The sequence below is a fragment of the Poecilia formosa genome, unplaced genomic scaffold (assembly GCF_000485575.1).
Source record: "Poecilia formosa unplaced genomic scaffold, Poecilia_formosa-5.1.2 Scaffold37, whole genome shotgun sequence".
In the NCBI taxonomy this organism is placed as follows: domain Eukaryota; kingdom Metazoa; phylum Chordata; class Actinopteri; order Cyprinodontiformes; family Poeciliidae; genus Poecilia; species Poecilia formosa.
The window spans coordinates 1,393,756-1,421,170 of NW_006799976.1; the positions used below are offsets into that span (position 1 = coordinate 1,393,756).

The 27,415-nt window shown below is 41.1% G+C and overlaps 5 protein-coding genes across 7 annotated transcripts; 2 read left to right on the top strand and 3 right to left on the bottom strand.

Moving 5' to 3' along the window:
- The first annotated feature begins 269 nt into the window (after positions 1 to 269).
- On the top strand, positions 270 to 5,191 carry LOC103137077 (transmembrane protein 205). 2 transcript variants are annotated; one of them, XM_016670777.1, is made up of 4 exons: positions 270 to 427; positions 1,161 to 1,291; positions 2,667 to 2,830; positions 2,982 to 5,191. In XM_016670777.1, exons 2-4 carry the CDS (start codon positions 1,192 to 1,194, stop codon positions 3,282 to 3,284), a joined length of 567 nt encoding a protein of 188 aa, XP_016526263.1. In that variant the 5' UTR covers positions 270 to 427; positions 1,161 to 1,191; the 3' UTR covers positions 3,285 to 5,191. The 2 variants fall into 2 exon arrangements, with proteins under 2 accessions (XP_016526263.1, XP_007550677.1); XM_007550615.2 differs by having other exon boundaries at positions 274 to 480.
- A 655-nt stretch (positions 5,192 to 5,846) lies between these two features.
- Positions 5,847 to 10,418, bottom strand: slc35d1a (solute carrier family 35 member D1a). Its single transcript, XM_007550616.2, has 12 exons — positions 10,149 to 10,418; positions 9,855 to 9,888; positions 9,668 to 9,754; positions 9,483 to 9,550; positions 9,327 to 9,398; positions 9,124 to 9,192; positions 8,801 to 8,903; positions 8,146 to 8,238; positions 7,490 to 7,557; positions 7,247 to 7,325; positions 7,088 to 7,170; positions 5,847 to 6,886 (listed from the first exon to the last, which is right to left on the bottom strand). Exons 1-12 carry the CDS (start codon positions 10,256 to 10,258, stop codon positions 6,781 to 6,783), a joined length of 972 nt encoding a protein of 323 aa, XP_007550678.1. The 5' UTR covers positions 10,259 to 10,418; the 3' UTR covers positions 5,847 to 6,780.
- Positions 10,419 to 14,522: 4,104 nt separating this feature from the next.
- Positions 14,523 to 16,705, top strand: aqp12 (aquaporin 12). The gene is made up of 3 exons (XM_007550617.2): positions 14,523 to 15,760; positions 16,256 to 16,372; positions 16,468 to 16,705. The coding sequence occupies exons 1-3, from the start codon at positions 15,166 to 15,168 to the stop codon at positions 16,593 to 16,595; spliced, it is 840 nt and encodes a 279-aa protein (XP_007550679.1). The 5' UTR covers positions 14,523 to 15,165; the 3' UTR covers positions 16,596 to 16,705.
- A 131-nt stretch (positions 16,706 to 16,836) lies between these two features.
- Positions 16,837 to 18,646, bottom strand: rpp21 (ribonuclease P subunit p21). Its single transcript, XM_007550618.2, has 5 exons — positions 18,468 to 18,646; positions 18,266 to 18,366; positions 17,345 to 17,427; positions 17,114 to 17,248; positions 16,837 to 16,990 (listed from the first exon to the last, which is right to left on the bottom strand). The coding sequence occupies exons 1-5, from the start codon at positions 18,522 to 18,524 to the stop codon at positions 16,893 to 16,895; spliced, it is 474 nt and encodes a 157-aa protein (XP_007550680.1). The 5' UTR covers positions 18,525 to 18,646; the 3' UTR covers positions 16,837 to 16,892.
- Positions 18,647 to 19,193: 547 nt separating this feature from the next.
- Positions 19,194 to 27,323, bottom strand: pak2b (p21 protein (Cdc42/Rac)-activated kinase 2b). 2 transcript variants are annotated; one of them, XM_007550621.2, is made up of 16 exons: positions 27,045 to 27,323; positions 26,156 to 26,193; positions 25,312 to 25,622; positions 25,098 to 25,201; positions 24,857 to 25,007; positions 24,579 to 24,610; positions 24,367 to 24,480; positions 24,064 to 24,196; positions 23,918 to 23,981; positions 22,430 to 22,478; positions 22,019 to 22,131; positions 21,730 to 21,847; positions 21,522 to 21,621; positions 21,234 to 21,430; positions 20,284 to 20,421; positions 19,194 to 20,191 (listed from the first exon to the last, which is right to left on the bottom strand). In XM_007550621.2, exons 3-16 carry the CDS (start codon positions 25,487 to 25,489, stop codon positions 20,105 to 20,107), a joined length of 1,578 nt encoding a protein of 525 aa, XP_007550683.1. In that variant the 5' UTR covers positions 25,490 to 25,622; positions 26,156 to 26,193; positions 27,045 to 27,323; the 3' UTR covers positions 19,194 to 20,104. The 2 variants fall into 2 exon arrangements, with proteins under 2 accessions (XP_007550683.1, XP_007550682.1); XM_007550620.2 differs by lacking the exon at positions 26,156 to 26,193.
- Positions 27,324 to 27,415: the final 92 nt, after the last annotated feature.

Consider the following 27,415-nt stretch of genomic DNA (forward strand, 5'->3'; position numbering starts at 1 on the left):
AGCTCCTGGTAATTTATTGTGGAAATTGTTTTTTTTGTAACCAAAAAACATAAATCTTGCTGTTTTAATGTCAGAATCAAACAAATAAAATATATTTTATAATAAAGTTAATTCTCCTCCTTTGGTGACATCATAATCATATTTCCTCTTTTTCTTTTTTTGTAAATTTGAATTAGTCTGTTTTATAAAAAATAATGGCAGACTAAGAACAAGTCCATTTGAGAAGCTAAAAAAACTGGTGGTCGATTCATTTCGACTACTGGAAAAAAAAAAGAGACAGTAACCGGATGACACGACAGGGGGCGGTAATGCAACTTGACTGGGTTGAAAACTACTATAAACCCCAGAGAAGAAGAAGAGGTTCCGCCCCCTGAACCGGTGTGACTGCAGTGAGCTCAAGGAGCAAACGAGGCTGTCAGCAAGTAAAGTGAGTGCCGTTTCTGACCGGAGAAATTTCTCCTGACGCCTTTTACAACACAGGTAAACCGAGCTTCACTTTTAATGTTACAACTTAACTATTATTCACGCGTTCTCAGTTGAATTCAGTACGACTTCGCTTGTAATAAATCGTGGGTTATTCAACTACCTGTTAGCTGCTGGTTAGTGGAATTTATTTCTCTTCTTCACTAATTTGCCCCGACGATGAAGAGGTAGACTGAAGACATTTTATTTCTTTACTATCAAAGTATTTACTGCTTTCTATATTAATTCTTTGTAGTATGTTTAAATGCTATTTCCAGTTTCACTACTTGTTTTGAACACGCATATTTTGAGGTGTAAAAAAGAGAAAATGGTCTTCTTGGCTATAGCTTGTAGAATCTCACACACGTTAGGTGAGGTCAAGCCCTGCTAGCCTGTTACCTTGACAACAGGGCGGAAGTTTCAAATGCATTAATGTCAAAATTGACAGAAATACATCTCAAAAACATAAGAAAGCTAGACAGACGACACCCTCGATAAATTTCTTTTGACGTATTGAATCTATAGTCTTTTTCTCTCTCTTGGAAGCTATCGTCCAATCTTTAGAGGGACTTTTATTCAAAAGGTCTTTCTAATGCAGTATCAAGTACCCTCATGACAAAGGGGGTAAGGTTGGAGTTGAGGCAGGAGGCACAGTGTATATCTGCACAGTGTTTTTTTTGTTTTTTTTCTGAAAACAGACCAGAGAGGTGAGAAGTTGTGGAGAACATCATGGCGACTGACCAGGAGCCGACCTACACCATGAAGCTGCTGCAGCTGCTGCTTCTCTCCACCTACTGGGGGATGCAAATTTGGGTCACTTTTATTTCAAGTGGGTACCACACACACACACACACACAAACACACACACACAGGATATTTAAGTCCACAGTAGATAAATGTTAACGGCAAATGATCTAAAGTTCTTTTTATTCAAGCAGACTTATCATAACTTCTTGTGAGCAGTGCATATATGGATAGTTTTACTTATTCATTATATGTCGATTTGTGTAGATGTGACGTTAGCGCACAGTAAGGAAGTGTTCAGGCATGACATGCAGGATGTTAATGGTTTTATCAGTTTTCGATCGGACCAGAACCCCACGGCATTTACAGCGTATGGACAGTAAATCAGATTCAGCTAGTGTTTGTTTATAAAGTATCAAATCACAAAATAACTAAAACTAGAAGCTAACATTTAGCGGGCACACTTGTAGTGTAAAAACAGTTGTGATCAGCTGAGGTTATAATGTTCTTGATTACTTGTGAGGTGCTGTTTGTTTCTGCAAAAGGGAGCGTGTGAAAACTTTATCTTGTGACTTTCCACCTTGTGACGCTTTCTCTGTCACTGCTGTGTGATCCGTGAGAAGAAACGTCTCCAGCACCGGAGATGCTCTTGTAGAATTAAAACAAAAACGGTACTGCAGTGTTATTGCTGAGATTTCAGGTTGTTTTTAAAAGTAGGCATTTTCAAAAGGAGTCATGGAAGAAGCACTTGGATGAAAATTCAGATTTTATGGCATTTCTTTGGAAGACACAATTGGGTGTCAGATTGAGTCTTGTGTTTTTGTTGTTTTTTTTTTTTTAGGATGTATATCAAAAACATTTGGCAAAAATGAATTCCTTCTTCCAGAAAATAATAAATTTTTGGTACAGCTGGTATAAACAGTCTGTTATGCCAACTGTACACCTTAATAACAACAAAAACTGACTGTGTGATAAAAGTAAGAGAATCTGATCCGGCTCCACAAGAACCAGAGGAAGAAAGAAGCTCTGTTCTTGTTATTTGAGCTCATGTAGGACATTTCTGATAACATCTGTAAGGATAATACCTTGGAATAAATAAATGGGCTTTTTCATTATCTTGACATGCCACATTCTGAACATTTAAATAAAGCTGTCATCCTAAATGACTCGTTATAAAGAAAGTAGAAAACGACAAAAGAGTAAGATGTTAAAGTTTCCTTGTACACCATCAACTTAAGTTGTGAAGTATGAGAACAATGTAAGGAATCTCTTGTAGGCCACAAAAGAGCAGCTTCTTAAAAGTACTCTAGAAGTACCATCAGTCATGATAGTGAATAAATTAACTCTTGACAATCACCTTCAACGCCACAAATCAGAAACTGTTAATGTTGAGAACTATCTTATTAATGATGTTCTAGTTTAAGTATTAACTATTAAGAGAAAAACTGTGATTTCTCTAGGCTTTGTGATGGACAACAACCTGAACAGACACACTTACGGGTTTATTCAGAGTCGTCTTGTTCCGTTCTACCTCCACCTGGGTTCAGCTTGTGCCTTCTTTAACCTCTCCATCTACGCTGTGTACCATCCCAGAGACATACTGGATGACAGGGAATCGTTTCAGGTATGTTGGGGGTTTATATGCTGTACAAAAATAGTCATTCTACTCTCTTTGTCACGTTAAAACCACAAACTGCAATGGATTTCTTGTCTTCCTCGATGTGACTGCTTGTCTCGCCTTCTTTTTCCTCATAAACCCGATGTTTCGTCTCCAGATCTTCATCTTCTTTGTGTCGGTGACGGTCGCGGCCGTCAACGCTCAGTGGTTTGGCCAAATGACGTCAGAGATAATGGCCGACATGCATCTCATCGAGCAGGCGTGCGGCCTAGGTCAGGATATTGGACTTTCGTCTAACCGCGAGGCTTACGCCAAGCTGTGCGAGTCGGACGTGAAATACAAGCATCTCTGCAGGCGCCTGTGGGTGTACCGGCTGCTGTCCTCTCTGTGTAACCTCTGCTGCATTGGCTGCAACTTTTACAGCCTCTCTTACATGGCAGAGAACCTCTCACATCTGTAAAGCCGACACCCTTCAGCTGGACTCCAATCTCTTACTGCGACGCTACCGAAAAAATCAAATAAATCTTTGATATTTGGCAGCGGTGGACGTATTTAAATCCTTACTTTTTTTATTTAATCTGAGGCGAAACGTCAGGTGATCCCGGTTTTCCTTGAATTTTCACAAGTAATGAAAGGAACGGGCATTGGTTGGTGGCAGTCGTCCCTCTTGTCTCGCCTCAGGATTTTTAGAGAGATGAATCAGTGCCTGCAATGCCTCACCTTTCACCTAGATTGGCTGACAGCTGTGGTTGCCTTCAGATTTCTTTTTATTTACCTTTACAGATGTAATACGGTATCGTACTATTAACTGACGTCAATTGAATGCTTTTGCTATTTAAAAAAAAGTGAGGTCGTGTAGGAATAGTTGGGTTAATGTGGATTGCACCGTTTCTTTTTAAATACCCACATACCAGAACCTTCACTGAAGGAAGTGCTTCTGCACAGCTCACTCCTGCTCTCCCTGTTTAGGGTGGAGTTTCTGCAGTTTTGTAGTTTTGCAGGTTTGTCTGGCTTTCTGTCCCACCTTTCACATTTCAGAGTGGAAGGGTGTGCTATCTTTAGCTCTCCTGGCTGGTATGTGGTATGAAAACGACGGGTATGAACACTTAGACAGCTGTACAGCAAGCTCCAGGGTAGACTCGCACTGTCACAGAAGTTACGTTTGTCATGGAGGCAGTTCACTCTGTGAGCTTTATGGCAGCGGGTTGGTTCTGTCATCTGATTGGTTGGCTGGACCTTCTATGTCTGTTAGCTGCTGGGAATAGCATCAGTTCAGCTGAGCAGCATTCCTACCTACCTGAAGAATTTAGTGATTGCACTGATGCAGAAGTCATTTGGAAGATTTTTTTTTTTTTTTTTTACGTTTAGAATCTCAGTTCAGGTTTATTTTGATGAATTATCTGTGGTAACACTATGTAGTATCAAGTTGACATTTTGTTTTCCCTGTGGCTGTAACCTCAGGGATTAGTAATAAAACTGACAGGGTGCTTACAGTAGCACGCATACCAATAAAGATGTGTTTTATGAAGAAAACAAAAAGAGCCAATCACTACAGATGCGCTCATAAATAACGATTTGATAAACGTTACTTTATAATGTCCTCTTGCTAGGTGCCATTGTTCCTAGTTGGTGTGTTGCATTACAGTCATTTACAATCTCACCTAAAGTTTTTAAATGCATAATATTTTTCTAAAGAGTCATCTTTTGTACATACAGGTGAAGGATTTTAGTTTGGTTTATTTAACAGATTATTGTACGTCGCTGTATTTATGTTAAATTATCTGGTAAAGGGGGAAACGGACATCAACAGAAACTAAAATGTCATAGTGGGTATGATCTGTTATGTTTTCCAACATAACATGCCGTTTGTACCATTTTATTTTGCTTTATATTGTGAAAAGAAGATGTTACTCAACTGGTTTTTTTTTTCAGTTCCTTTTCAAGTATTTTCAAAATTAATATATGGGTAAATTCTCGTCTGTCGCTCTGGTTTGTGCTGCTCTTGGATGCACATGTACTGTATCTGACCTGAGGGAAAGAACCACAACCAGAAACTGTCCTGAGATATTTGGAGCTGAGTAGACTCTGAAGTTTGGACTGGACTGGTGAAGGTGTTTGTTTTTTTTTTTTTAATGGCAAAAACAATGCAATGTTGTCTGGTAGCTGTTTTAAATCGTATTTTCTTGTGTAAACATGTAAATATATAAAGAAAAAATGTATGTGTCAATATTTATATCTATGTAGGTGAGATGAAGGTTGTAGGGTTAAGGTGATTTGTTTTGTCTTCCGTTCACATCTGTGGGATTTTTAAACACGTTGTCTAAACATGACTTTTTTTTCATTAAATTTTATTTAAAGTTTGTTTCATAATCTGTCGTGTTTCATATTTTTCAGGGGTAAGAACAAGTGAAATCAGCTTAATTTATACTGCGTAACGGTAAGCACATTTTGCTGCTGGTTGTGGGTTCATATCTAAACAAATAATCAGTTTGTGTAATTCCCTTAAGCTACAATGTGCAGCAATAGTAGAACCAAAGAAAAAAACAGAGCTCACATTTATTTGTTCATTATGAACCTATATGAAGTCAAAGTGACCCACAGTGTAGTTGAAGGTTACTGAGGCCAATTCATAATGGAGGAAACCCAAACCTGAGTGTGATTGGTGAGTTAGCCGCTAGTCCAACCGTTTCATGACTCGGCACTTAAAACAACCGCTAAACAGGCTGAACTCATTTAATACAAATGTGTCCTAATTTGTGCTTGATGACAAACAGTAAAGACTATTTCAAAACAATTTATATCCATTAACAATGAGCTTTATATAAAAAAATTTATTGAAAGAGAAAAATAAAAAAAACAAAAATGCTAATGGTCATTTTTCAATGTAAAAAATACATTTTTCCCAGCTACAAATTTTTTTTTTTTTATCAGCATCAATAATTACTCATCTTACAGAGAGAAAAGGAGTAACAAAAGGAATAAATATAAAACAAATCCCCTTGTAATACTTTAAAATGCCAGAAACTTGAATTCCTGGATCAGACAATAATCTCCAAGTTTCACCAGTCAAATATAACAGCAGGTGAGATTTAGTTTGTACTGCTTTGTGAGAGCTACCTCTGTTAAAAGTGCGAGACGACCATGGAAAAAAAAAAATATAAAAAATTTTAAAAATACAACGCAAACTAAAACCCCACAAGGTTTTGCTTGCCAAATTCTTCAATCGACACAACGGGTTACAGGGTTTAAGAATAAAAAATAAATAACCCTAACGACAGAAAACTCTAATACTGAAGGAGGAAGATCCAAATAATCTCTTCGTATCGTCTCTCCACATCACTGCCATACAGTCTGTAACAGATTAACAACAGCATCTGCCAGGAAACTGCAAAACGTTAAAGGCTAAAGACGGGGACAGACAGCGTCAGTGCATTTCGTCGTTCTCAGAGGGTACCAAAGTGTAAACAGCAAAAAACAGAAAAGGCTTTAAAAAAAGATCCTTTTAAATAACCATGACTCTTATCCCAGTGATGCGTCAGTACGCTCATGCTTACAACAGCTGATGACGATACATAATCCCAAGATTGAACTCTGAAATGTTCAAACCCTGAAATAAAGTTTCCTCTTAAAAAAAAAGAAAAGAAAACCTAAAAACATGAATATAAATATTATTGTTCCCTTGTTCTCATCATTCCCATGTACAGTATCATTATAAGATATGTGAAAACATTATCTAAAAAAATCCTGCAACAAAATCCCTCTGGGGGGGATTCGGTAGCCATAGCAGCAGCGTGACAGTGCGGCTCCTTTTCCGTTAAAGACGCGCAGCAGAAACGGAGAACCACTCCCGGCGTTTTCAATCAATCTGCTGCTAGGGCTCCCCATAAATAAAAGTCGTACTAAAAATACAGTTTTCTCGCTAACCGGCGTTAAAAGAATCAAATCCAGTGTCTGTGTCACACGACAACCTTCCCCTTGATCTCGTTCTTGGTGCTGTCGCTCGGTTTGTTGGACTGCTCCTCGGTGAGGGTGATGTACGAGTACACCAAACTGCCCGCAATACTGCAAACGACACACACTCTAAATGAGTTAGCACGCAACAAGTCTCCAAAGGTTTCTAAGTGATGAAAGGCCTATCTTTATGTTCACCAAATCATGTACAATATTTATTAGGAGTAACAAACGTACTCATCTTTTTGTCTCTGAAAACAACTTGAAAACACAACAACCGAGCACATTCAATGACAAAGAGCCTTTTCATACCTTATATTCAAACCTATGAAGTTAGTCCAAGAGAAAATGTAGTCTCCGCTAAACACCATCCCAATGTAGGTCACCAGGACATTCTGCAACAACAATAAAGCAATGCGTTTGGTGTCTGGTTGCATTCGTCTGCAGCTTTACTGAAACGGCGCGGCTCACCTTAATGCACCCCACGATGGTGGTGGTCAACGCAGAGTTGTACTGTGTGCATAGTACAGTGGAATACATGAGAATAAACCTAAAAACGGGGGTTGGGAAGGAGAAACGTTTACAAGTTGACGTTTAAGTGATTTAATGTCAAGCACGAGTGGCATCCAGATTTCATCACCGATTAAAAACCACATTCACTCAGCGAGATTCCAGATGCGGCTACACGAACATGAATGTGTTCAAAGATCTTACCCCATGACGCAAGAGAGGACGAACTGGGAGAGGAAAAACGCATCAGACCAGCCGTCAAACTCTGCTGCCTGCAGTCGGAAGCAAAGCGCCGGAATCAGCATGAAATAAAGAGCACGAATTCATAAACAGGGGGAAGGTGCCTCGCAATTAGGAATCGCTGAGTCACTGATTTTGGGTGTGGCAACGTCAGGGTTCAGCGGATGGAAACAGAACGGCGTTCAGTGGAAGCACTGAAAAGGTTTTTAAATTTCCTGGCACCGCTCCCCTCTTTAAGAGCCAGCGCTGATATCCCATCTGCTGAAGAAACGCCGTTGACTGTATCTCTACTGTAGTGATTCGGCCCAGACTTGCTGCTGGAACGGCTAGAACAACTCGGCTAGGTGAATAATGGCGTCTTTGTGCTTCTCGGGCTGCTGAGGCCCGGCTGGGCGGACCGCAAGGCCCCTGCCAAGACTTACCAAAAAAAATAAAAAAAAACAACACACACAAGGAACAGCTCATATTTATGGCATTCAGTTTAAGAAATTGAACTGATGGACACAATGGAAGTGGTACGCTTATCTAAAAGAGAATGTGGAATCGCCAGGGATAAATCCAGAGTTTTATTTTAATTAAAAGGACCAAAACACAAGAAGAAGAAGAGTCAAATCACTCACCTTTTGCATGTCTCCTGTCACTTCAGCCAACAGCAGAGTGGGCACGATCATAAATAATGCATTATAGTATAATAATCCATATTTCCCTAACTCCTGTGACAAAAAAACAAAAAAAACAGGAGAAAGGGGGAGTTATTTACTACATTTCCAGACAGAGTACTGATGTCATGCGTTGCCAAGACGCTGAACCGCTTCTACGCATTCGTCCAGCTCCGTCTCCCATCTCTAACTCCCTGGTTTTATCAGTGCTGCTCCGCACAAGCAGATGGTATACTCTAGACATCGCGGGCTAAATCTGGATCCTGCTGTAATGTGAGAGTTGAGCAATCTGCTCTTGTGACATAAAAAGTTGAAATAAAACAAGCTAAAACTCGTTCCTGGTCTAACAAAGCATTATTGATTCAACTTTTTCCCCCATTGCATGCAAGAAAAGGGATACAAGTGCAGTCTGAAGGTAGTTTCTGAGGGTAAAAAAAAACACATTTCAATGTTGAAGAATTTACTTTAAGAGTAAAATAACTTGACTTAAGAAACAACTGCGACCCATGAAACCCTAAAGGAGGGGTTTGATTCTCCAGAGTTAACAGGAACTCAATCGCATCAGGAATCCATCCCAACAATGGCCACCATTCATCAAGATGGTCCCACCACATACCTTTGCATCTAATTTTTGCTTCACGTAGGCTCCATTGGCTGCGGTCAGGACGTCATTCATCAGGATGAAGACGTAGCCTTGCAGGTCAAAGGACAAGTCGGCACTTTAAACATAAAAGAGGAGAAAAAAAGCATATAAATCAGTCTTTTTTTTTTGCCATGTTGTATTTCAGCTTGGTGTCTTTTACTGTAGATGGGCGGCGGTGCTCCTAAAGGTCACAACAACTCTTTTGTGAGCATATATCAAGATAACGGCGCGCTTTGTAGTGAAGGTAATCCCGGTGCGGGTAAAAGCCAGGACACCTGGAAACAGTAGAAGCTCACCTTGCGGCTATGAACGCCCCAAGGATCATTGTAAACACTGTCAGCTGGACGGGCCTGGAGAACTTCTTCCTGCCATGGGGGTCAAACACAACGAAACTCAATCCGACCGCTTTGAGGAGCAAAATAACCGGCATTACGTTTTGTGTCACATTCAACATCTGAAGGAGAAATAAAGTGGGTTATCTTGTCATGGCTAGTCTTACTTCAGCAGAAATCCCTCAGCCAGCATCGTGAAAAGGATGGAGAATCTCCTGAGGACTGTAAACATCGGCAAACTGGTGGCAGAGGACACAAAGTGGAGGAGAATGAGCCACCGAGTCACGTTATTCTGTGAGATCAGTGCATAGATGAGTGCTTACTTGAGCCTTTTGGTACCGAAAAGACCAGTGATTTGATTTCCCACATACAGGAGAGGTAGAGGAAATGTCTGGAAAGGCAAGAATTTAACATTAAGTTTACAAATGCATGAAAACAAGACAAAGAAAAGAAATGAAGAACATTAAATTGTGCATCTTTTATGAACTTGAGTATTTGTGAATCTTACCTTGTGAGGTATGCTCTCATCCAAATCTGGGAAGGTGATCACCCTCGCAGCCTTGCCCACCCACAGCACAACCACTGTGGCCAACATCTGCACCAAAGACACGCCAGAGGAAATCAGTTCAGCTCTATCTGCCTGCGTTAGTCACCAATGACCCGCTTACAAAGAGCCATGAGAAACCCCAACTTACTTGTCCTATTCCCACACATATTGATGAGGGAAACCTGGAGGGACAGATTAAAAAGCACCTCAATGTTAGTCAACGTGTACAAAACAAGAAACGACTTAAAAATACAACAAGGCAAAGGAAGTAAAGTCTCTGTCTGCGGCAGTGAAGAACCTCGCTAGCGGACAGCGGAGCTAACGGGCTCGGCTGGCTGCCTCCGCTGCCCCAGCCACCGCAACTTCCCAGCCGCTACACTACAGCTAGCTCGGCAGCCTCCCCCCGCCCCCATAGCCGCGCTGGCGCTGGGGAAACAGTTACCTGTAGTTAGTGAGGACGCTTTTGTTCACCACCACGATGAGGAACGAGCTGAGACCGTAAAACCCGGCGGCAAACAGCTTCACGAACAGCGTGGAAGGTTTATCCGCCATCACCGGCAACTTCTCATTCCTCTGTGAGCCTCTGCGCTCCCCCTGTTGCCATCATCACTTCAGGAGCTCGCCCTCTCCCTCGCAGATACGCGCAGCGCGTGCGCGTGCGCACCACGCCAAAACGTTAGCTGACGTTTTACAACTTCCGCTGTGAGTAGCGGGAGCTGTTTCCACACATTTACTGCTACCGTTACCCCGCAGTTCTGACCTGAAATGTGGACATTCAGCAGTGAACATTTAAGTTTTTTTCAATAACATGGTGGATTATTGTTAGTTAGAGCAGAGGGAAATGTTTTCACCAGTGAACATATGCAGTGGTATAACTAACAATTTGTGTATTGATCAAGAAATTTGTGTTTGGGTGATTAGCAGGGGTGAAAGTAGTTTTAAATTCTTGGGAGTACTATGACAAAAAAATGAATGAATAAATAAAACTATATAAATAAATAATTTTTTTTTTTTATTTATTTATTTATTTTTAAGCTGTGGGTGAAGTGACAGCCAAAGCTTTGGTTTCTCTGGTCCCATCGCTTTCCTTACAGAAGAGTCCTCTGAAGGGCATTTTCACAGGTCCTTTGAAATACAAAGTTCCCCGGATGGGGAACTTTATATTTCAGATGACAACAGAGTTGCTCGTTTGTCCAAAAAAACCACCTCTAAATGCAAAGATTTCCGTTGCTGTCGAGGTTTCCTGTTCTCCTGAAGTTAATTCAGTAGCTAGCGTTGGCTCGGATCTGCCAGATGTAGGGAGGACATCTGCAGGACAAAGACAAGCGAAGGAGAATTTCTTCAAGTTCTCTGATGAGCTCCACAACAGCTGGGTAAACGCTGGATTCCAGAGCATCTTAAACCTGAGCGTCACCAAGCGGTGTCTCGCTCAGGAAAGGGTTTTTCTGGAGGCATCCATCCCCTGCTGTGGGAGTCTCATCCTCTCAGCTGTCAGTCAGCCCGGCAAGCATTTTTGTCAGAAAGACCTTTCCCCAGTTCTGATGGAGCTGAGCGAGAGGAAGCTGCCATCAGGTGTGGGAAAGGACTATGACATAAAAAGTTTGCTGGAGTCTGTGCTGGTCTGGCTGGATTCGTTTGGTGGTGACACAAATAGAGAGTTGTATGACAACGACTCCTGTTCTAACTGTCGAGCCACTTCCCTCAGGCTCCTGAACAACGGCGCCGTGATTGCCCTTCCACCAATATTATTCTCAACCAGTATATCTATACTGCTGGAGTACTGGTTGGATTTGGCATGCAAACGCCGTTGTTCAGGCTGCGGGTCACCCTGGCAGAAAAAACACTGTCTGGCCGATAACAAGGTCCTGGTGTTTTTTCTGCACAGGTTGACCAGGAGGTACCAAACAAAAGCCACTCAGACCATCAACGTCCCTGCAGAATCTGGGACGGAGACGTACCACCTGTCCTCCATCATCTGTGGGGATCCAAAGCTGTCAGACTTCTACTGTTATTTAATGAAGGGAGAACAAACCCTGAAGGCAGACAACAAGCATGTCTTCACTGCAGTCAGCGACTGTAGTGAAGACATGTCCAACAGTTTGATTTACATTTATGAGAAGAAATGATCAGACACCAGAGTTACAGTTTCTCCAGCCCCTCCTCTGTAAGATGGTAAATGGCCCTTTGGAGAGGAGCTAAAAATATTAAATTCAGAAGTAGACAATAATCCTAGAAGACCTACTTAGTAACCATTTTGAGGCTGGAGAAATCTGATTGGTATGTGTCTGATTTAAATTTATGGGACAAAAGGGTAAAAAGATTTGACAGGTTTCCTGTTTGCAGGTTTCTCTCCGGGCACTCCGGCTTCCTGCCACAGTCTGAAATCTCCACTGAAATGATCCAGTAGGCAGAGGTGGACCCGTGGAAGCGGTCCGGCTCCCCCCAGCAGGAGCACCTCCTGCTGGGGGAAGCACTGGGATTAACACCAAGAAGCTGAGCCTCGGACAGAGCACAGGGAGGCGAGGAGCAGCGGCAGACTCTGGAGACAGCGGAGGAGCAGCAGCGGGAGGCAGCAGAGGGAGACGATGTCTCTCTCTCTCTCTCTCTCTCTCTGGGTCACTTCAGGCTGCAGTGTGAACACACCCATTGTCATTTAAGTACACCCGTTGCCATGGCAACCGCCTGCGTGCATCTAGTTGACCAGAGATTACGTTAAAATCATAACATTCAGTCCGTTATGATATTAGGTTTTCAGGCTTGATGTTTTGCGATCATTAATAAGCTTCTTGTGAACACAGCAGTGGTTGATTAATTTTAAACTCCTGCTCTGCTAGTTATTTTTGGTAATTGAACCGAAACGCACAGAATTGCGCAACACCTTGTTGAAATTATAATGATTATAATTGTTGGTGGTGTTCATTTGAACACGTTTTGTTGATTTCTTTCTTCTTCTTTTTTTTTGTTCTTTAATAAAGTTACGAACGTTTTAAGCCAATCAGAGGAGGACGTCCTGGTCTCAGCCTCCTGGCGGCTTTCAGTTTGTCACCTAATGCCGAGATCGGCTCAAAACTTTCTGCGATCGACATATTGCATCGCTGCTCTAACAAAGCAGGAACAGTTCAGAAACAATATGAAATGGTGGGGGTGGCGGGGAGTTATTTATTAACTGATTAAGTCGCGTTTGAGATTGTTCTTGAAAAACTAATCACTCACGGCTGCACAATGAACCCATTGATGTTTTATAGCAGACAGCCGCTCCCCTCTCTTGCAGGTACTGCGTCCCCCGCTAAATCTTTTAGGGGTACGCAGTACCCTACCGTACCCGCCCACTTTCACCCCTGGTGATTAGTTCTTTGTTGTAACAATGCTTCTTGGTAATAGACATGGAAAACCTATTTTCCTTTAAATAGTTGTACATTTGTGAACAAGACACACTGTTGAGATATGGATTTATTGAACTGGCTGATGAAAGATAAATTGAATATTTATCATTTAACTGGTACCTACACAGAAGAACTGTACACGACCACAACAGCCATGGATGATATGGTCAGACACTGCTGTGGGATTCTTCTACAGGTGTTTTTCTCATGTTAGCCAAAGACATTGTGGAAACATTTGGTCTTTATTTTTTTTTTATTTATTTATTTTTAGAATGAATAAAACAATTAACTATAACATACATATTTCTGAGCCCCTCAAATTTCATATTCCTGATGACTTTATGTCATAAAATACATTTGAAATATTTACAGTCACCCACTTCACAAAAACCATTAGAGGACCTTACATTTTAGCAAAGCAAACCTGAGGGAAAAACAATAGACCTCCACCCAACTTTCTTACTTTGGTGACTGTACGATTTAGACATACAAACAAGACAGTACTCCAGAGGAAAAGGAATGATAAGGATGAAGTGACTGGAAATGACTAATGAATGGAAAGTTTTACAGTTGGGCAGAGATCTGGTATGACCTATGAGATTAGAAACAATGGTAGTAGCAAAAAAAAAAAAACACTGAAGGCAGAGCTGCAAATACTAAGACAATGAAAAAAGAAAGTTGAGATGGTTTGAAGATGAGGAATAGTTAATTTATTTTAAATAAATGTTTTTTTGGGGGGTTTTTTTGTTTTCTACTTTTAACAAACTTGTGAAACAAACTTTTTTCAGTATTGTAAGTCAAGTTTATTTCCACAGTTGATTCCAGAAACAAGGCAGTTCAAACATACAGTAACCCAGAGGTTCCCAAACTGTGGGGCACGCCCCCTAGGGGGGCGCCGTGCCATTGCAGGGGTGCGCGGGAAGCCGTCTGGATGGAAAAAGAAAACAAAGCATGAACGCTGTTTGCTCTCGGTTTTTACCTTAGAATGGCCAACTCTGTTATTCCTATGTCAATTTGATACAATAGGGGCTTCCACACTTCCCATGTCTGCGTCCTCTGTCACTTTTATCAGCAGTTAAAACTGTTTAATCCGTTGTTAACATGTGGTAACCTGTTTTTCCGAGCCACCTGTGCTAGAATCATGGCAGCAAACCAGCAAAACGCGAAGAACTTTTCACAGTTTTTCCTCCAAACTAACCGACTGAGTTGAGTAAAGCTGTTGGATGCTGGTAAAGTTAGCTTAAAGATGATTGGCTAATATCAATACATCACCTTAAGCTTGTTAACAAGTAGCCTGTAGGCTACTGGTGTTGTTGTCTGTGTCCAGCTACGTAGATTCATTTTGCCCCCCCAAAAAGTTGGAGACAGGGAGTCCCTAAGAATCCTCTGCCCCAGAAAATGTTTGGAAACCATCAGTTTGGGAACAAGCAATAAATGTTACATCTTGTTAAAAGCCATCTTCAAGAAAATATACATCAGATATATTGATCAATGTTCCACTTACTACTAATCAAAACCAGATCTAAACAGGTGGGTTTTCAGCCTGGATTTAAAGGAACTCAGTGTTCCAGCATCTTTGTGGTTTTCTGGAAGGTTTATGGTGCTTGTCCCATGTTTGGTATTTATGTGTCAAATTTTAACAAACAAAAAACAAGTGAAATGAGTTATTTCTTTAAAAAAAATAAAGGCTGTAACAAAAGATGTGGAAAAAGTGGATAGTAGTGAATACTTTCTGGATGCACTGTAACCTCACCTGTTTTAAAACTCTTATCTGACAGTGCATACTGCAGTACATTTCCTACCCACACCAACAGTGCTGTCGGTGCAGGAATCATTGGGCTAACACTGAATGGAAACCAACATCAAACAGTCACTGAAAGACAGCCAGCTGCCTGACCTGACATAAAGGCCTGTGTGTATTTTGGCAGGTGGTTTTGGGATAAAAAACCTGACGTGTCTCTGATAAGAAATGGGTCTGTGCGTGCGCCACGTTGTCACACAGAAGCTCTGCTGCTGGGTCAACCCTTCATTCATTCTTCTTTTACAAGAGACGGAGGAAGACACCCGAGGTCAGCCATGTCTGGACTTAACGCATCACTCGGGTACTTCCTGTCAGTGGTGGTTTTCGCAGTCTTGGTCCAAACGCTCCTCAGAAAATGGCCTCGGTTTAGCTTTGTGTCCGAGTTCGCCGCCTCCTTCATGCTGGTGGCGTGCTGGCTGGAGATACAGACCATCGTGGAGGTGGGCCAGTGGGCCGGGGGCCTGGGCCAGGATGTGACCGTGACCATGCTGTTTGTTCTGCTGCTGACTCACGGCGTGCTCTGCGCCGGAACGTCGGGGAACCCCAGCCTGGTCGTGCAGAAGTTCCTGCAGCTGGAGGCCGGCACTCTGCCCACGGCGCTTGCCGTCACGGCCCAGTTCGCTGGGGCTCACCTGGGCCTGCTGGCAGCCAGGTACTACTGGAGCCTGGAGCTGACCGACATGCACATGATCAAAAACCTCATGTCGAGAGAATGCGGCACGTCCCTGCAGGTCTCCGTGGTTCAAGGCTTTTTTACCGAGTGTGCCTGCGCGTTCATCTTTCATCTCATCCAGTTGAATCTGAGGCGCAGATCGGCTCTGATCCGGGTGCCCCTGATCGCAGTTCTACTCACTTTCTTCTCTCATGTCGGTGAGTCTGTCCAAACTTCTTTATGCTTATTGGAAGGGATGGGAAGTAGAAGTGTCCCAATCTGATATTAATATCGGATTGGGATCCGAGTATTGGAATAAATTGACTTGCATCTCCAATAGAAGCATCCAGCAGCGCTTGTATCCCAGAGACCCATTGTTTAATAACAAATAGGTCAGTTCAGTTGTTCTCATACCCATTGTAGACCATCGTTCTCTGAGTAATATCACTTGATCAAGCCTTTTCTCGCGTTCTACACTACTAATTAAGTAACAAAAGTATGTACGATTCATGCCGATGTCGTATCTGATCAATATCAATACCAGCTATTGCTCAAACTTGCAATATTGCCTTTGTATCGGAACTGGAAAAAGTTGCATCGGGACACTCCTACTACAAAGCATCAAGTCTTGTTTTATTCAAACTTTGTAAGTCTTTCACACTCAAAACCAGCGAAACACATTAACGTCCTGACTTATCCGTTCTATTTTCCAGCCAGGAGCTACACCTCTGCTTTCATGAACCCATCTCTGGCTTATGGACTCACCTTCCACTGTCCTGGATTTACCTTCAAAGAGTATGCAGTGGTCTACTGGCTGAGCTCTCTCACAGGTATGTCACATTACGCAACAGTAAACGGTGCGTTCATGTGTGTGTGCGTGTGTCACAGTCAGTTAACGGTTTCTTTAAAATCGTTCTTTTCCCAGGGATGATGTTGGCCCTTCTCCTTTACATGGGCCACATTCCCAGGCTTTTTGCCAGGAACCTTCTGTATTTCCAGAAGACACGCTTCAGAGTGCCGAAAGGAGACAAACATGAAAAGAAGAAAAAGTGACAGATGGTAATAAAAAAAGAGACTATTACAAGAAATGGTTAGAAGAGGTTTACTTTAACTGAACAGCAATGGATGCATCATGTGAAATATTTGGAAAAAATGTAAAAGAACATTTTTTTTAGCTTCATCTTTGTTGTCTATATTTAGACAAAAAAAAACTTGTGGAAAAAATGCACAATTTGCAGCATGTATTCAGTGAAATAAATTAAATGAAAAAAAAAAAAACCTTCTTAGCACTGGATTTATCCAAATTATGCTTTCTATTTGAAAAAAACAAAACAAAACAACAACAACAACCTATGTGCTGGTAGAACTCTGAGCATCAAGTGTTTTCGAAGACTGGGACTCATCAGCTTTTGGGCATTTAGGCTGATTTTTAGCTGAAGAGCCTGGATCTGCAAGAAAGAGTGCAAATGTTAAAAAAATTATTTTAGTAATAAAATTCTAAAAGTAAAATTTTACTAATAAAAGTGTGAATTTTTATTTTTAATAAGAAAAATAAAAGTTTGCCTATTCACCAGATTGTTTCCGCTGCACCAGCTGCGCCTCAGGTCGGTCCGCCCACAAACAATGATCTGGATTATTCAGTAGATTCTTGGTCTGGCCGCAGCTGAGACATCTCACTACAGTAAAACGATTCTTTTTGTTTTTTCCTAATCAAACAAAGTGAGAAAACAGGAATTTATTACTAAAAACTACTGAACAAAGATTAAAAATAAAAGTCAAGAAAGTCATTGAAATTGCCTTACTCCGCTGTCTTGTTGTGGCAGTAACACCAGGGATGAGCAGTGAGCAGCATTTCTTACACACAGTTCTCTTCACCGATGGGTCTCTGCAGGAAAATGAGTCCAAATGAAAGAAAGCCACAATTTAAAATTCTCTCTGGATGCTGTTCTCCTGCCTGTCGGGGAGTTTATGCCTGCAGGCACACAAGGTATTTCTAGGATTCTAGGATTTTATTTTATTTTTTTAGCCTATCCAATTGTTTTTAGATGCTTGTTTTTTTGTTTTAAGTAAATCTAACAAATGAAAAACTATACCATTTACAGTTTTTTTTTAAAAAGAATGACTGTCCAATTAAGTTTCTACACATAACAGTGCTTTCTTTTCCTTGTCAAGTACAATTAAGGTAAGTTACGCATTAAATTATACAAGTTATAATGTAATCTCACTCGGGAGATAATGCCCATTTATGAAGAGAGGCAATATATTTGCTGAATGATATTTAGAGCTGCTGTGTACAAACTTAAAGATGATACAATTAAAAATAAATCTGTTTTTTAATCAACCCAACGGTCTATTAGTTGTTTTTTTTTTTTTGCCAGAATATATCAATACATGCAAAAAGTAAAGTGATTTAACACATTACTGCATCTTTTTTTTAATTGATACAAAACTGGTTGCGACTTTAAAATGCTAGAAAAACCCCTTTAATGTTTAAACAGCAGACATTATCTTGATGTCATTTGAAAAACAATTTACGCTCTTCCAAATGTAAGTAACCATTTCAACATAAATACTTTATCAGAAGCATTGATAAAGTAAGGAATAAATGACAAATTTCAACGTTATTTAAAATTTTACTTCATCACAAGGAAGTGACGACATTCACTCATCCCTTCAAAATAAAACCGTATTGCTAAAACTACCGTCAGAACGTGTCTACCTACTGCCTGAGAACCAGCCGTCTTGCTATTGTTTTCTGTGTGAAGCAGTAGAACCGAGCCAGCTCCACGTTGTTTGGGTTTTGAGATAAGACGCAGTGAGCAGCCTGAGGAGACACAAAAGCCAGAGACGCCGTCATTTACACCCCATGAGCAAAGTAGCTAACATGTGACTACTAGCGGCGGTTCGTCTAAAGTTTTCCCCCACCTGGTACAGATAGTTCAGTCTTTCGTAGGCTTCTCTGTCTTTCAAATGGAACGCCATTACGAATTCAGGTCTCAAATTGATATTTACTGGCGTTCAACTTCTTAGCATCTGAGTTTGGAGCTTCATACTTCGACGATGGATTTCCGACTGTGCCCTTCAGAATAAAAGCACAATTCCTGAATAACATAAAGGCGTGTCTTACCCGAACACGAACCGAAGGTTGCCGAAGGTGGGTTTTGTTATGGAGAGCAAGCGAACCCGAGCCCACACGGCAGAGATGGGAACTTTACACACACACACACACACACACACACGGCGCTCTCTGAGAAATTATTTTCTAACATTACCTTGTTTTTATTCTTTCAGGTACAAGAATTCGGATATGACGTTACATTTTTGGATCAGTTACTCAATTACGCAAAATATTACAATTTGTATTTTATGGATGGCTACTTTTTACTACCACAGGAGCAACACTTTATTGAAGAAATAATGCTTTTGAACATAATCTTTGGCTGATGCACGCCACCTTTTTACAGAGCTGATTCCATCATCTGATCAGATTCTTGCAAATAGAATTTAAATATTAGTAATCTCTTAATTTTTGCACAAATAATCTCACCACCAATTAATATTAAAACCAGTTGTATTTATTTTGTATGTTGACAAAGATTAAAGAAAAAATAGTTTTTTGTCTCTTCAGTTTTTTTTGTTATCTAATTAGCATATGGTAACTGGTTCTAAAGCTACACAAAAAATACACAGCCCTTGTATGAGAAAAGTCCACTTGTTTAGTCTGGAAGAACGCAAAGGACAGAGTTCAACATACAATACTCATTTTAATAGCAACAGAGAATAAAGTATAAACCCTGTCAATCTAACACTTAAATGCCTGCAAAGGTGCGCCTCTGGCATCAGGACACTACAGATACAAGTGTCTGTAGGAAGGAACTGGTACAGTAGATCTGTCAGCTAAAGAACATCACAATCACAGCACATGGTCATGATGAATAATGCACTGAAATGTTTCCTATAAAACCGAGACGAGAAATGTCCACACGACATTGGTCTACTGGGAAAAAGAACGTCCACCAAATGAGACGATATGGACCAGGAGACGGGAGTGGACCGGGGGGACGAACATGAAATTCAAGTATCAAAATAACTACGATACTGACAGGCTGAAAATGTCAATTACAAAGGTAGTAAAAATCATGGGAAACACAAGACAGACACAATCAACAATACATTAGGCAACATTTTGCATTTGTTTAAGGCAGTTGATTAAAAAAAAAACAACTAAACTAGGCGTCTTCTTCATTCCGAGTTAAATACAAGCCTAGTTTTAACATGTCACCAGTTTTGATGTACAAAAATGAACTACGCCTGACTCTGTTACTAAGCACTTTAGTTTGACTTGTCATCTGACGGTAAGAGTTCATGCTGACAGTGGTGGGGGGGGTTGTGCTCTCGGTTTTTTGGTCTTCACAGTGAGGTTCGTCAGGGCTTACAAGGCTGGTGCATCAAGGCTGGCAAGTCACTCTCAGCCTATTGTCTGGCACGAAATCTAAACGGTTGGCACATTATCTGTGCACAGCATAAGTAAGGCAGGAGCGGGGTCGGCTGGGCTTTGTCCGTTAACGGGTGCCCTTCATGGCGTCCTTGGCTGCCAGGATGAGAGGCGTGAGACTGGAGAGGGGCTTCGCCAGCTTCAGGAACGGATGCTGAGCGGCAACGACACAAATCAACAGCGAGATCGGAAAAAATACTGGCAAAAACAAAAAAACACCACATGAAATAATGACTTCGTTTTTACCTGTAGGAGCTCTTTGCCTCCGCCTCTCTTCTCTACATCCATTTCCAGACAGCGGTTCAGGAAGTCTCGGAAAACCGGAGACAGCTTCTCTGGATTCTGGAGCTCGGGTGTGCCGTTTGTGGCGATCAGATATAACGCCTGGCAAAGCGTGTGAGATGAGAGAAAAGCCTTACTGTTAAGTCAGTTTGAGGTTTTTATTGAGACTTTATGTGATGGAAAACGTAGTTGCAAAGTGGAAGGAAGACGGTTTCACATTTACTTTACAATCAAACATCTGAAAAGTGTGGTGTCCATTACTCTGATGCCCTTCAATAAAATCCAGTGTAACCCAACTGCCTTCAAAAGATAGTAAAATTCCTTGTTCGTGCACACAAACTTGCTCAATTAAGGTGATTCTTAAGGTAAAGCGTTAGCATGTCCGTGTGTTAAAATGGCCCAGTCAAAGTCCAATTAAATTTAACTGAGAATATTTGTTGTTCACAGACGCTAACCATGCAATGTCACTGAGCTTCAGCCATTTTTTCATTTGCAGCTTGAACTGCAGTGAAAGGTGTCATCACAAAGAATTGAAGAGGTGGTGGCTGAAAACAAATGTACGCCACACTTTTTAGATTTCTGATTTGTGATGGTGTTGAAACCGGTGTTTTATTTTCCAATTCCAAACCAATTAAATAATCTAAATCCAATCCATAATTCTTGACTAAATCACAGTTTGCTTTTCTTCCACTACTTTTATCACACAAGAGTTTCAGTCGTACGAAAAAACAAGATGAATCAAATCCAGTTTAATTTTGAGGACAATAGTTACTCCGACTATAGAGAACAAAGCTTCTTGTGCTTCAATGTTGATTGATTCAAGTTAAAAAGCTGCAGCTGTTCAAAGACCATGTTAAAACACAAATCAACTTTTAACACTCCACACCACGTCACCAGCATTTCTTTGTACTCACTCGTAGTGGGTTCTCGTTCAGGTAGGGGGGCTCGCCTTCAACCATCTCAATGGCCATGATACCAAGTGACCAAATGTCTACTTTCGGCCCATAAGCCTTCCGGGTCACAACTTCGGGGGCCATCCAGTAGGGCGTGCCCACCATAGTGCTGCGCTTGCTCTGCTCAGGAGTGATCTGGGCGCAAAAGCCGAAATCGGCTGCCGGAGAAAGACGGAGGACATGTTGCATGTTTTTTTTTTTTTCTTCCAGGCTAAGGAACCAAGCTGCTTGTGAGGAAGTCGTACTTACTCAGCTTTACAGAACCATCCATCCCCAGTAACACGTTGTCGCTCTTGATATCTCTATGAATGACTTGATTAGCATGTAGGAAATCCAAAGCTTGTAAACACTGGAATCGAGAAGAGGGTGGAAAAAAAGTTGTTAAGACGGTTTAACCTTCTGCGTGGCGCAGGATTTTTTCATTAAATTTCCCGGAAGCGGGACGAGTGCGGAGCACCTCTCTGCAGACGGCGGCTATCTGAGGTTCGTCCATGCAGGTTTCTGTGACGACGTCTGTCAGCGACCCGCCAGCCAGATACTCCATCACCACAAACAGCTCCTCCCCCATCAGGAAGCTGAAAAACCCCAAATTTTAAATTTTACCCCAGATTTTAAACCCCAAATATTGTTATATTTGGGGTTTAAAATCTATATATAAAAAAACAAACAACCAATAAGGATCCCCCCACTCCCAAGTGGCACATCATTAAACACACAACACAAGGTATGTTTAAGTTTAGTCTCACCTGTCCAGGAAGTTGACAATATTGGGGTTCTTCAGCTCCTTCATCACCAAAATCTCGTTGATGATTAGCTCCTTTTTGGGTTGCTTCTGTAGATTGATCTGTTTGATGGCCACCTGACAAAATGAATAACCACAGCTTCAATGTGGAAGTTGATGGTGAAAATGGGTTCAATGTAAACCAAACGCCTGCCAATAAAATGTGCAAAAAGAAAAAAAAAATTCTCCATAGATTCACTTCCAATAAGATTTCTGAAGCATAAAAGGTGATTTTATACTAATTTTGGCTTCCTTAAATTACCCTTAAAAGCAAACCTTTTAACCGAGTCATCCTTTAGTTTTGCAAAACTTACATATGTTCATAATAGAATTTTTTTTTTTTACATATTTCTTTTTTTTTTTGAGATTCTATTACCTCCTGTCCTGTTGCGACATCAATGGCAGTGAATACTGTTCCTGATGCACTGCAAAAAGAGTAAATGGACCGCTTTAGACACATTTCAGGCAACAATCCACTCAGATTTTAAATTCAGTAAAATAAAACAATAAAAAACTGAAGTCAAATGTTCAATTTAGATCCTTACCAGATCCTAAAATAAGAAAAACACACATTTGTTTTAATTTAAATGAAAGCCACAATGCAGAAGCTGTGTGTGAAAACATTAACCCACACTATGATTCAAAAGCCACTAGAACCACTTGTGAAAGCAAATGGCTGCCGAAAGAAGTGACTCACTTCTGTATGTGGCCAATATTATCAAGTGAAATGTGCCTGCATTAAAATGACATGGCTGGGAAACTAATTTAATATATATGAATTAAAACAAAACAAAAAGGAACTGAAATCAGGCTGAGAGCAGAAGAGCTGAGTGAGCTACGAGACGTTTTTTATGTTTATAATTATTGTCTACATTTGTACGACATTTGTGGGAATTATTCTGTATTTTTATCATTTGTAATGTAACGATAATGTACAGCTTTGTAAATTATTTCAAAGTCAAGGCAATGAAGATCTTACATACTTTTTCTAATGAACAGCAGTTTGAGAAAACTAAGTCGTTATTTTTAACATCAGACTTTGTATAGCCATTAAAGCTTCATATATGTAACCTTTCGTAAATGTTTTTTTTTTTTACATGTTTAATAAAACTGTCATCATATGGTGACATTACAACATACATAAGAGGTGATATGTGGGGGGCGGGGGATAAAAAAAAAAAGTCAAGCTTCTCTGCACCATTCCCAGTCAGAAACAACCAATCAGAACCAGGAGGACGGTCTTGGCGTTGTCAAACATGCATGTGTACACGCTACTCCATGTGCTAATAGCTGAAGAATAACTTACCGTCACAGGAAATCTGTTTATCCACCTCATCGGAGGCTATGCTAACTAGCCTGAGCATTAACAACAGGCTCTAGACAATAAACTAAGGTTGAGGGCGTTCATGTTGGAACTTGGAAAACTAGATGGATTTGCCTAATGCCGTGTCAATGACCACTACCAAGTTATTCTATTGATTCAAACACCAACGGTAGCAATATGCTATCTGTGTAACTAGATTAAGGAGGTACAAACCATTATACATGCACATAGATAATTTGAGCAACGTTGATAGAAGCCATATTGGATCATGAACTTAGGGAAGTATAGGTAGCCTTTAATGTATTTGGTGTTCTATTTGCGTTTTCTTCAGCTTTGAAATTCTGACTTGCAAGTAAAACTCGAAAGCATCACCATTTACAAACGTAGCAGCTAATGTTAGCCTCACTAGAATCTACAGCTACAATGACGCTAACACAGCAAAAGACTTAAAAACTTGTCATACTTGTAGGGCAGACAAATTCCTTCATCCCATGGTAGAAAAGTGGGATGAAAGATTTTGCAGGACATGTCTGAACTTACCCCTGACCAATTTTTTCATATCTTGTGTACTTCTTCTTGGGATCGCCGATGCTTACTATGGTTCCTGTGAGCCACATCACAAACATCATGAGAAAAGTGAAGAGATCTGTACGCAGGAGGAGTGTGTAGTTTGGTAAATAACTCACTCAGTTTGTCCATGATCTCCTCGTCCGTCATCTTGGTCTTCCTTTTCGGTCTGTCTGCAGACTTAGAGGCAGCATCCCCATCTGGACACGTACTTGGAGCAGGAATGGGATCAATTACAGAGCGGGTGTACATCTGGAAAGTTGACCAAATACATAATGAAATTAAAAAAAGAAGAGCTCCAGATAATATACGAAAAAAAAAAAAAAGTGACAACTTTTGTAGCTGAGAAGTTGAACGAGATCAAGAATAAAACACCAAAGGTGGCAGATTTTCTTTCCACAGACCCGTGGGTGGTAACTTACACTCTTTGTGTGTTCTGGTCTTGGAGCCACAATCGGGGGCGGAGTTTCATCGTCGTCATCGTCATCAATGTCTTTGATGTTCGGAGATGAGGGTTCGGAGCTTTTTTTCACGGGCTTGTTCAAAATAAAAAGCAACGTTTATTCAGCATCAAAACACAGAGAGCAGCACTAAAGCTGGAGACGAGCGTTAAAAACAAGTCTGGGTTACTTACAGACTGAGGTCCTGCAGGGAAGGCCTCTTTCTCTGTATAAAGAAAAACACAAAAATTAGAGATTGCCACAGAAAGTACTCCAAACCTGGTGCTGCTTTTTTCTTATTCCCCCCAAATTGGTATTTTATGATCAGATGAGTTTCATTTTTATTCTGAGCAGGACCCAACTGGACTGTATTGTTGTTGGATTTGACGCATCGTGCGTTTTGTCTTTCTTTGACTTGTGTGTGGAACGGTTAAAAATGACCAAGATAAATGAATTTGATTTAATTTCTCACCAGAGGACGGGAAGCTGAGGTACTTCTGGCGGCCGTTGCCCGTAGAGTCGTAAAACTTAAGGGCGTCAAGAACAGCCTGCGGGTTTTTCTTCTGCTCCGACTTGGTGATGTTTGAGGTCTGTAGCAGTCGAGCCCACTGCTCTGGCATGCCCTACGCGTGAGGCAAACAAAACAAAACAGAAGTTCACCCACGATGCAGACAGTGAGTTTCAACAAGACTGCCCAAGCAGTGAAAACTCACCGTGAACTCCCCCGTAACGGCGTCAAACCCGACGTGTATGGTGTGCTCGAAATCAGAAGGCGGCGAGATCTCCGGTCGCTCTTTGTCTCTATCTTTTTTCCTACCTACGTAAAAAAAATAAAGAAAGAAAAAAAAGAAACCAAATCTTTAATGAATCGAAATCACACATTTGGATTAAAACTTTTCGTCAAGTTTCGAGCTCTTTTGACTTCACCTTTTTCGGCCCCCGACAGGATGGACATGATGCCTTTCCGCTGTTTCCTTTCTTCGGGCACAGACGGCAGCGGTTTGTGGTTGGCCGAGTACGAGTCTTTGCCGGTGCCGAAAATGGCGCTTCCTGACCGCACCGGAGGGGCGGGGGGCTTGTCCTCGGGGTCTCCGTTGTCGCACATTGTAGAGAGGTGGACGCAGGCAGCCAAACAAGAAGTGGTTCAGGATGGAGATGAGCGAGCAAGGGAGGCAAGACTCACATCAGAAGGGGCGTTAGTGTTCACATAAAGGGTGAGACGAAGCTCCGAGAGGCACCTGGGGAGAAGTTTAATTATTGTTAGAACAGAAAATAACTATTAAAAGTTATAAATACAGCAGATGTCTATAAACCGCACCAGAGTGACTTTTTCCTGGAAAACATTCCCATTTATGTTGTCAATTAAGCCATGAAAGCATAAACTTAAGCATCCATAGCTCCTGCCAAGCTGAAACCACAAATATAACAAAGTAGTGCATAATTGTGAAGAGGAAAAGAAAAGAAGATGCATGAATTTCAAAAACAATCTACAAAATAAGAGTCTTACAAGTGTGGTATGCATGTATATACAGCCCTGTCAGTATAACTACCTTTTGTTGCAAATACAGCTCAAATTAAGATTTCTATTCGTTTTGCACATCTGCAGCCTGAAGGTTTAGATCATTCTTCTTTGGAAAATATCTCAAGTTGTGACAGAGTTCATAGAGCGACTTTGTGAAATCTTTGAGATGTCAAGACTTGTCACTGTTCATGCTGACAAAAAAAAAAAGTTCCCACAGCTTGGTGCTGCCACTACCAATAAATTACTCACACTGAACTCCATTTGAGAAGTTAATTGTTCCACTGGATCTGTATTGAACAAAGACGGTTGAATACTTAAGTGTCATACTTATAAGTTTTATTTGTAAAACATTTTTAAAATCACGACTTTGTCTGATACATTGCCTTCCTTTCCTTATTCCTTTTTTAATTATTTATTGTTCTTTTAGGTGATTTGGACTACGAGTATGTGATAACATCTATTTGACGTGTTGCTCTCTCTTGAGGTTTTGATAAAGCACAATGTTACATGAGTAAGTGTAAAAACTTAAAGGGATATGAAATCACAGTGTGGCCTCCTCTTTATGTAGTCAAACGTTCTCTACTTTTAACCTGAAATTTAAACAATTAATTTATGTCGAAACGAGCAACATAGTTTCATTGGGAGAAACTACAAATTAAGGCAAAGTAAATGCATCTATGCAAAATAGACATCCTGATTAATATGAAAGCATTGCAAGCTACTCCTTCTTTATGTCCTGCACTGTAAAGCTGATACTTATTTGATATATTGTCTCAGCCTTGGCAGACTTTCCAGTAATATGCGTGTTCCCACCATTTTAATTGCCTCTAAATGCTATTTAATTGAGCACCAACACGGGCGTTAGCAAGCTAACGTTAGCATTCACTGCTTGACCAACAAGTGTGCTAGCTAAGAGTTATGCTTAGCATGACATGCTACTCCAGCTCTTATAAACCGAACGTGGTAAAAGGCTGTTAAGCTAACGCTAAATGATTAACCAAAGTACACCTTAAAACTTTCCGTCATTAAATTGGAGTTTTAACAAGCCAGCACAGGATATGGAAAAGGCCAAAGTGGCTCCTGTAAATGTTCCCAACTAGCGGGCTAACGGAGACGACGCAGAAGCGGCGGAGCTCACCGGAGTTTCCACACCGCCTCAACTTGACTCCCGGACAATCCCCGACGGTTTGGAAAAACGATGACAAATCCGCTAAAAATGCTCCCGACGTAACATCTGGGTTCTGACTGGTACACCTTGTGCGCAAACACCTTAGTAAAAACCTGAGTCCAACTATTTACAGTTCAACTTTTCATCAGTCTTTTCGGCCCTGGGATAATTCCGCTATGGCGAAGGGGGGAAGCGGAACTACCGACCCAGCCCTGGCCCCTTCAGTGAGGCAACGCTTCCAATGAATGGAGTGAGGGGGAAAGTTAGCCATCAGGGGGGTCTCCAGGCATTAGATCATCCTTTCAACACAAAGATACTCAGCACTTCAAACAATGAATGCA

Coding starts and splice junctions, on each gene's coding strand:
- LOC103137077 (XM_016670777.1), top strand. CDS start 1,192: ATGGCGACTGACCAGGAGCCGACCTACACCATGAAGCTGCTGCAGCTG. Junction 1,292..2,666: donor TTGGGTCACTTTTATTTCAA/GTGGGTACCACA, acceptor TGATTTCTCTAG/GCTTTGTGATGGACAACAAC. Junction 2,831..2,981: donor ATGACAGGGAATCGTTTCAG/GTATGTTGGGGG, acceptor TTTCGTCTCCAG/ATCTTCATCTTCTTTGTGTC.
- slc35d1a (XM_007550616.2), bottom strand. CDS start 10,258: ATGGCGGATAAACCTTCCACGCTGTTCGTGAAGCTGTTTGCCGCCGGG. Junction 9,193..9,326: donor GCTGAGGGATTTCTGCTGAA/GTAAGACTAGCC, acceptor CCCCCATGGCAG/GAAGAAGTTCTCCAGGCCCG. Junction 7,558..8,145: donor TGACAGGAGACATGCAAAAG/GTGAGTGATTTG, acceptor TTCCGACTGCAG/GCAGCAGAGTTTGACGGCTG.
- aqp12 (XM_007550617.2), top strand. CDS start 15,166: ATGTCTGGACTTAACGCATCACTCGGGTACTTCCTGTCAGTGGTGGTT. Junction 15,761..16,255: donor CACTTTCTTCTCTCATGTCG/GTGAGTCTGTCC, acceptor TCTATTTTCCAG/CCAGGAGCTACACCTCTGCT. Junction 16,373..16,467: donor CTGGCTGAGCTCTCTCACAG/GTATGTCACATT, acceptor TTCTTTTCCCAG/GGATGATGTTGGCCCTTCTC.
- rpp21 (XM_007550618.2), bottom strand. CDS start 18,524: ATGGCGTTCCATTTGAAAGACAGAGAAGCCTACGAAAGACTGAACTAT. Junction 17,428..18,265: donor AGACGGCTGGTTCTCAGGCA/GTAGGTAGACAC, acceptor ATTTTCCTGCAG/AGACCCATCGGTGAAGAGAA. Junction 16,991..17,113: donor GGTGCAGCGGAAACAATCTG/GTGAATAGGCAA, acceptor TCTTTCTTGCAG/ATCCAGGCTCTTCAGCTAAA.
- pak2b (XM_007550620.2), bottom strand. CDS start 25,489: ATGTGCGACAACGGAGACCCCGAGGACAAGCCCCCCGCCCCTCCGGTG. Junction 24,197..24,366: donor GACCAGAACACACAAAGAGT/GTAAGTTACCAC, acceptor TCAACTTTCCAG/ATGTACACCCGCTCTGTAAT. Junction 21,848..22,018: donor ATTGTCAACTTCCTGGACAG/GTGAGACTAAAC, acceptor GGGGTTTTTCAG/CTTCCTGATGGGGGAGGAGC.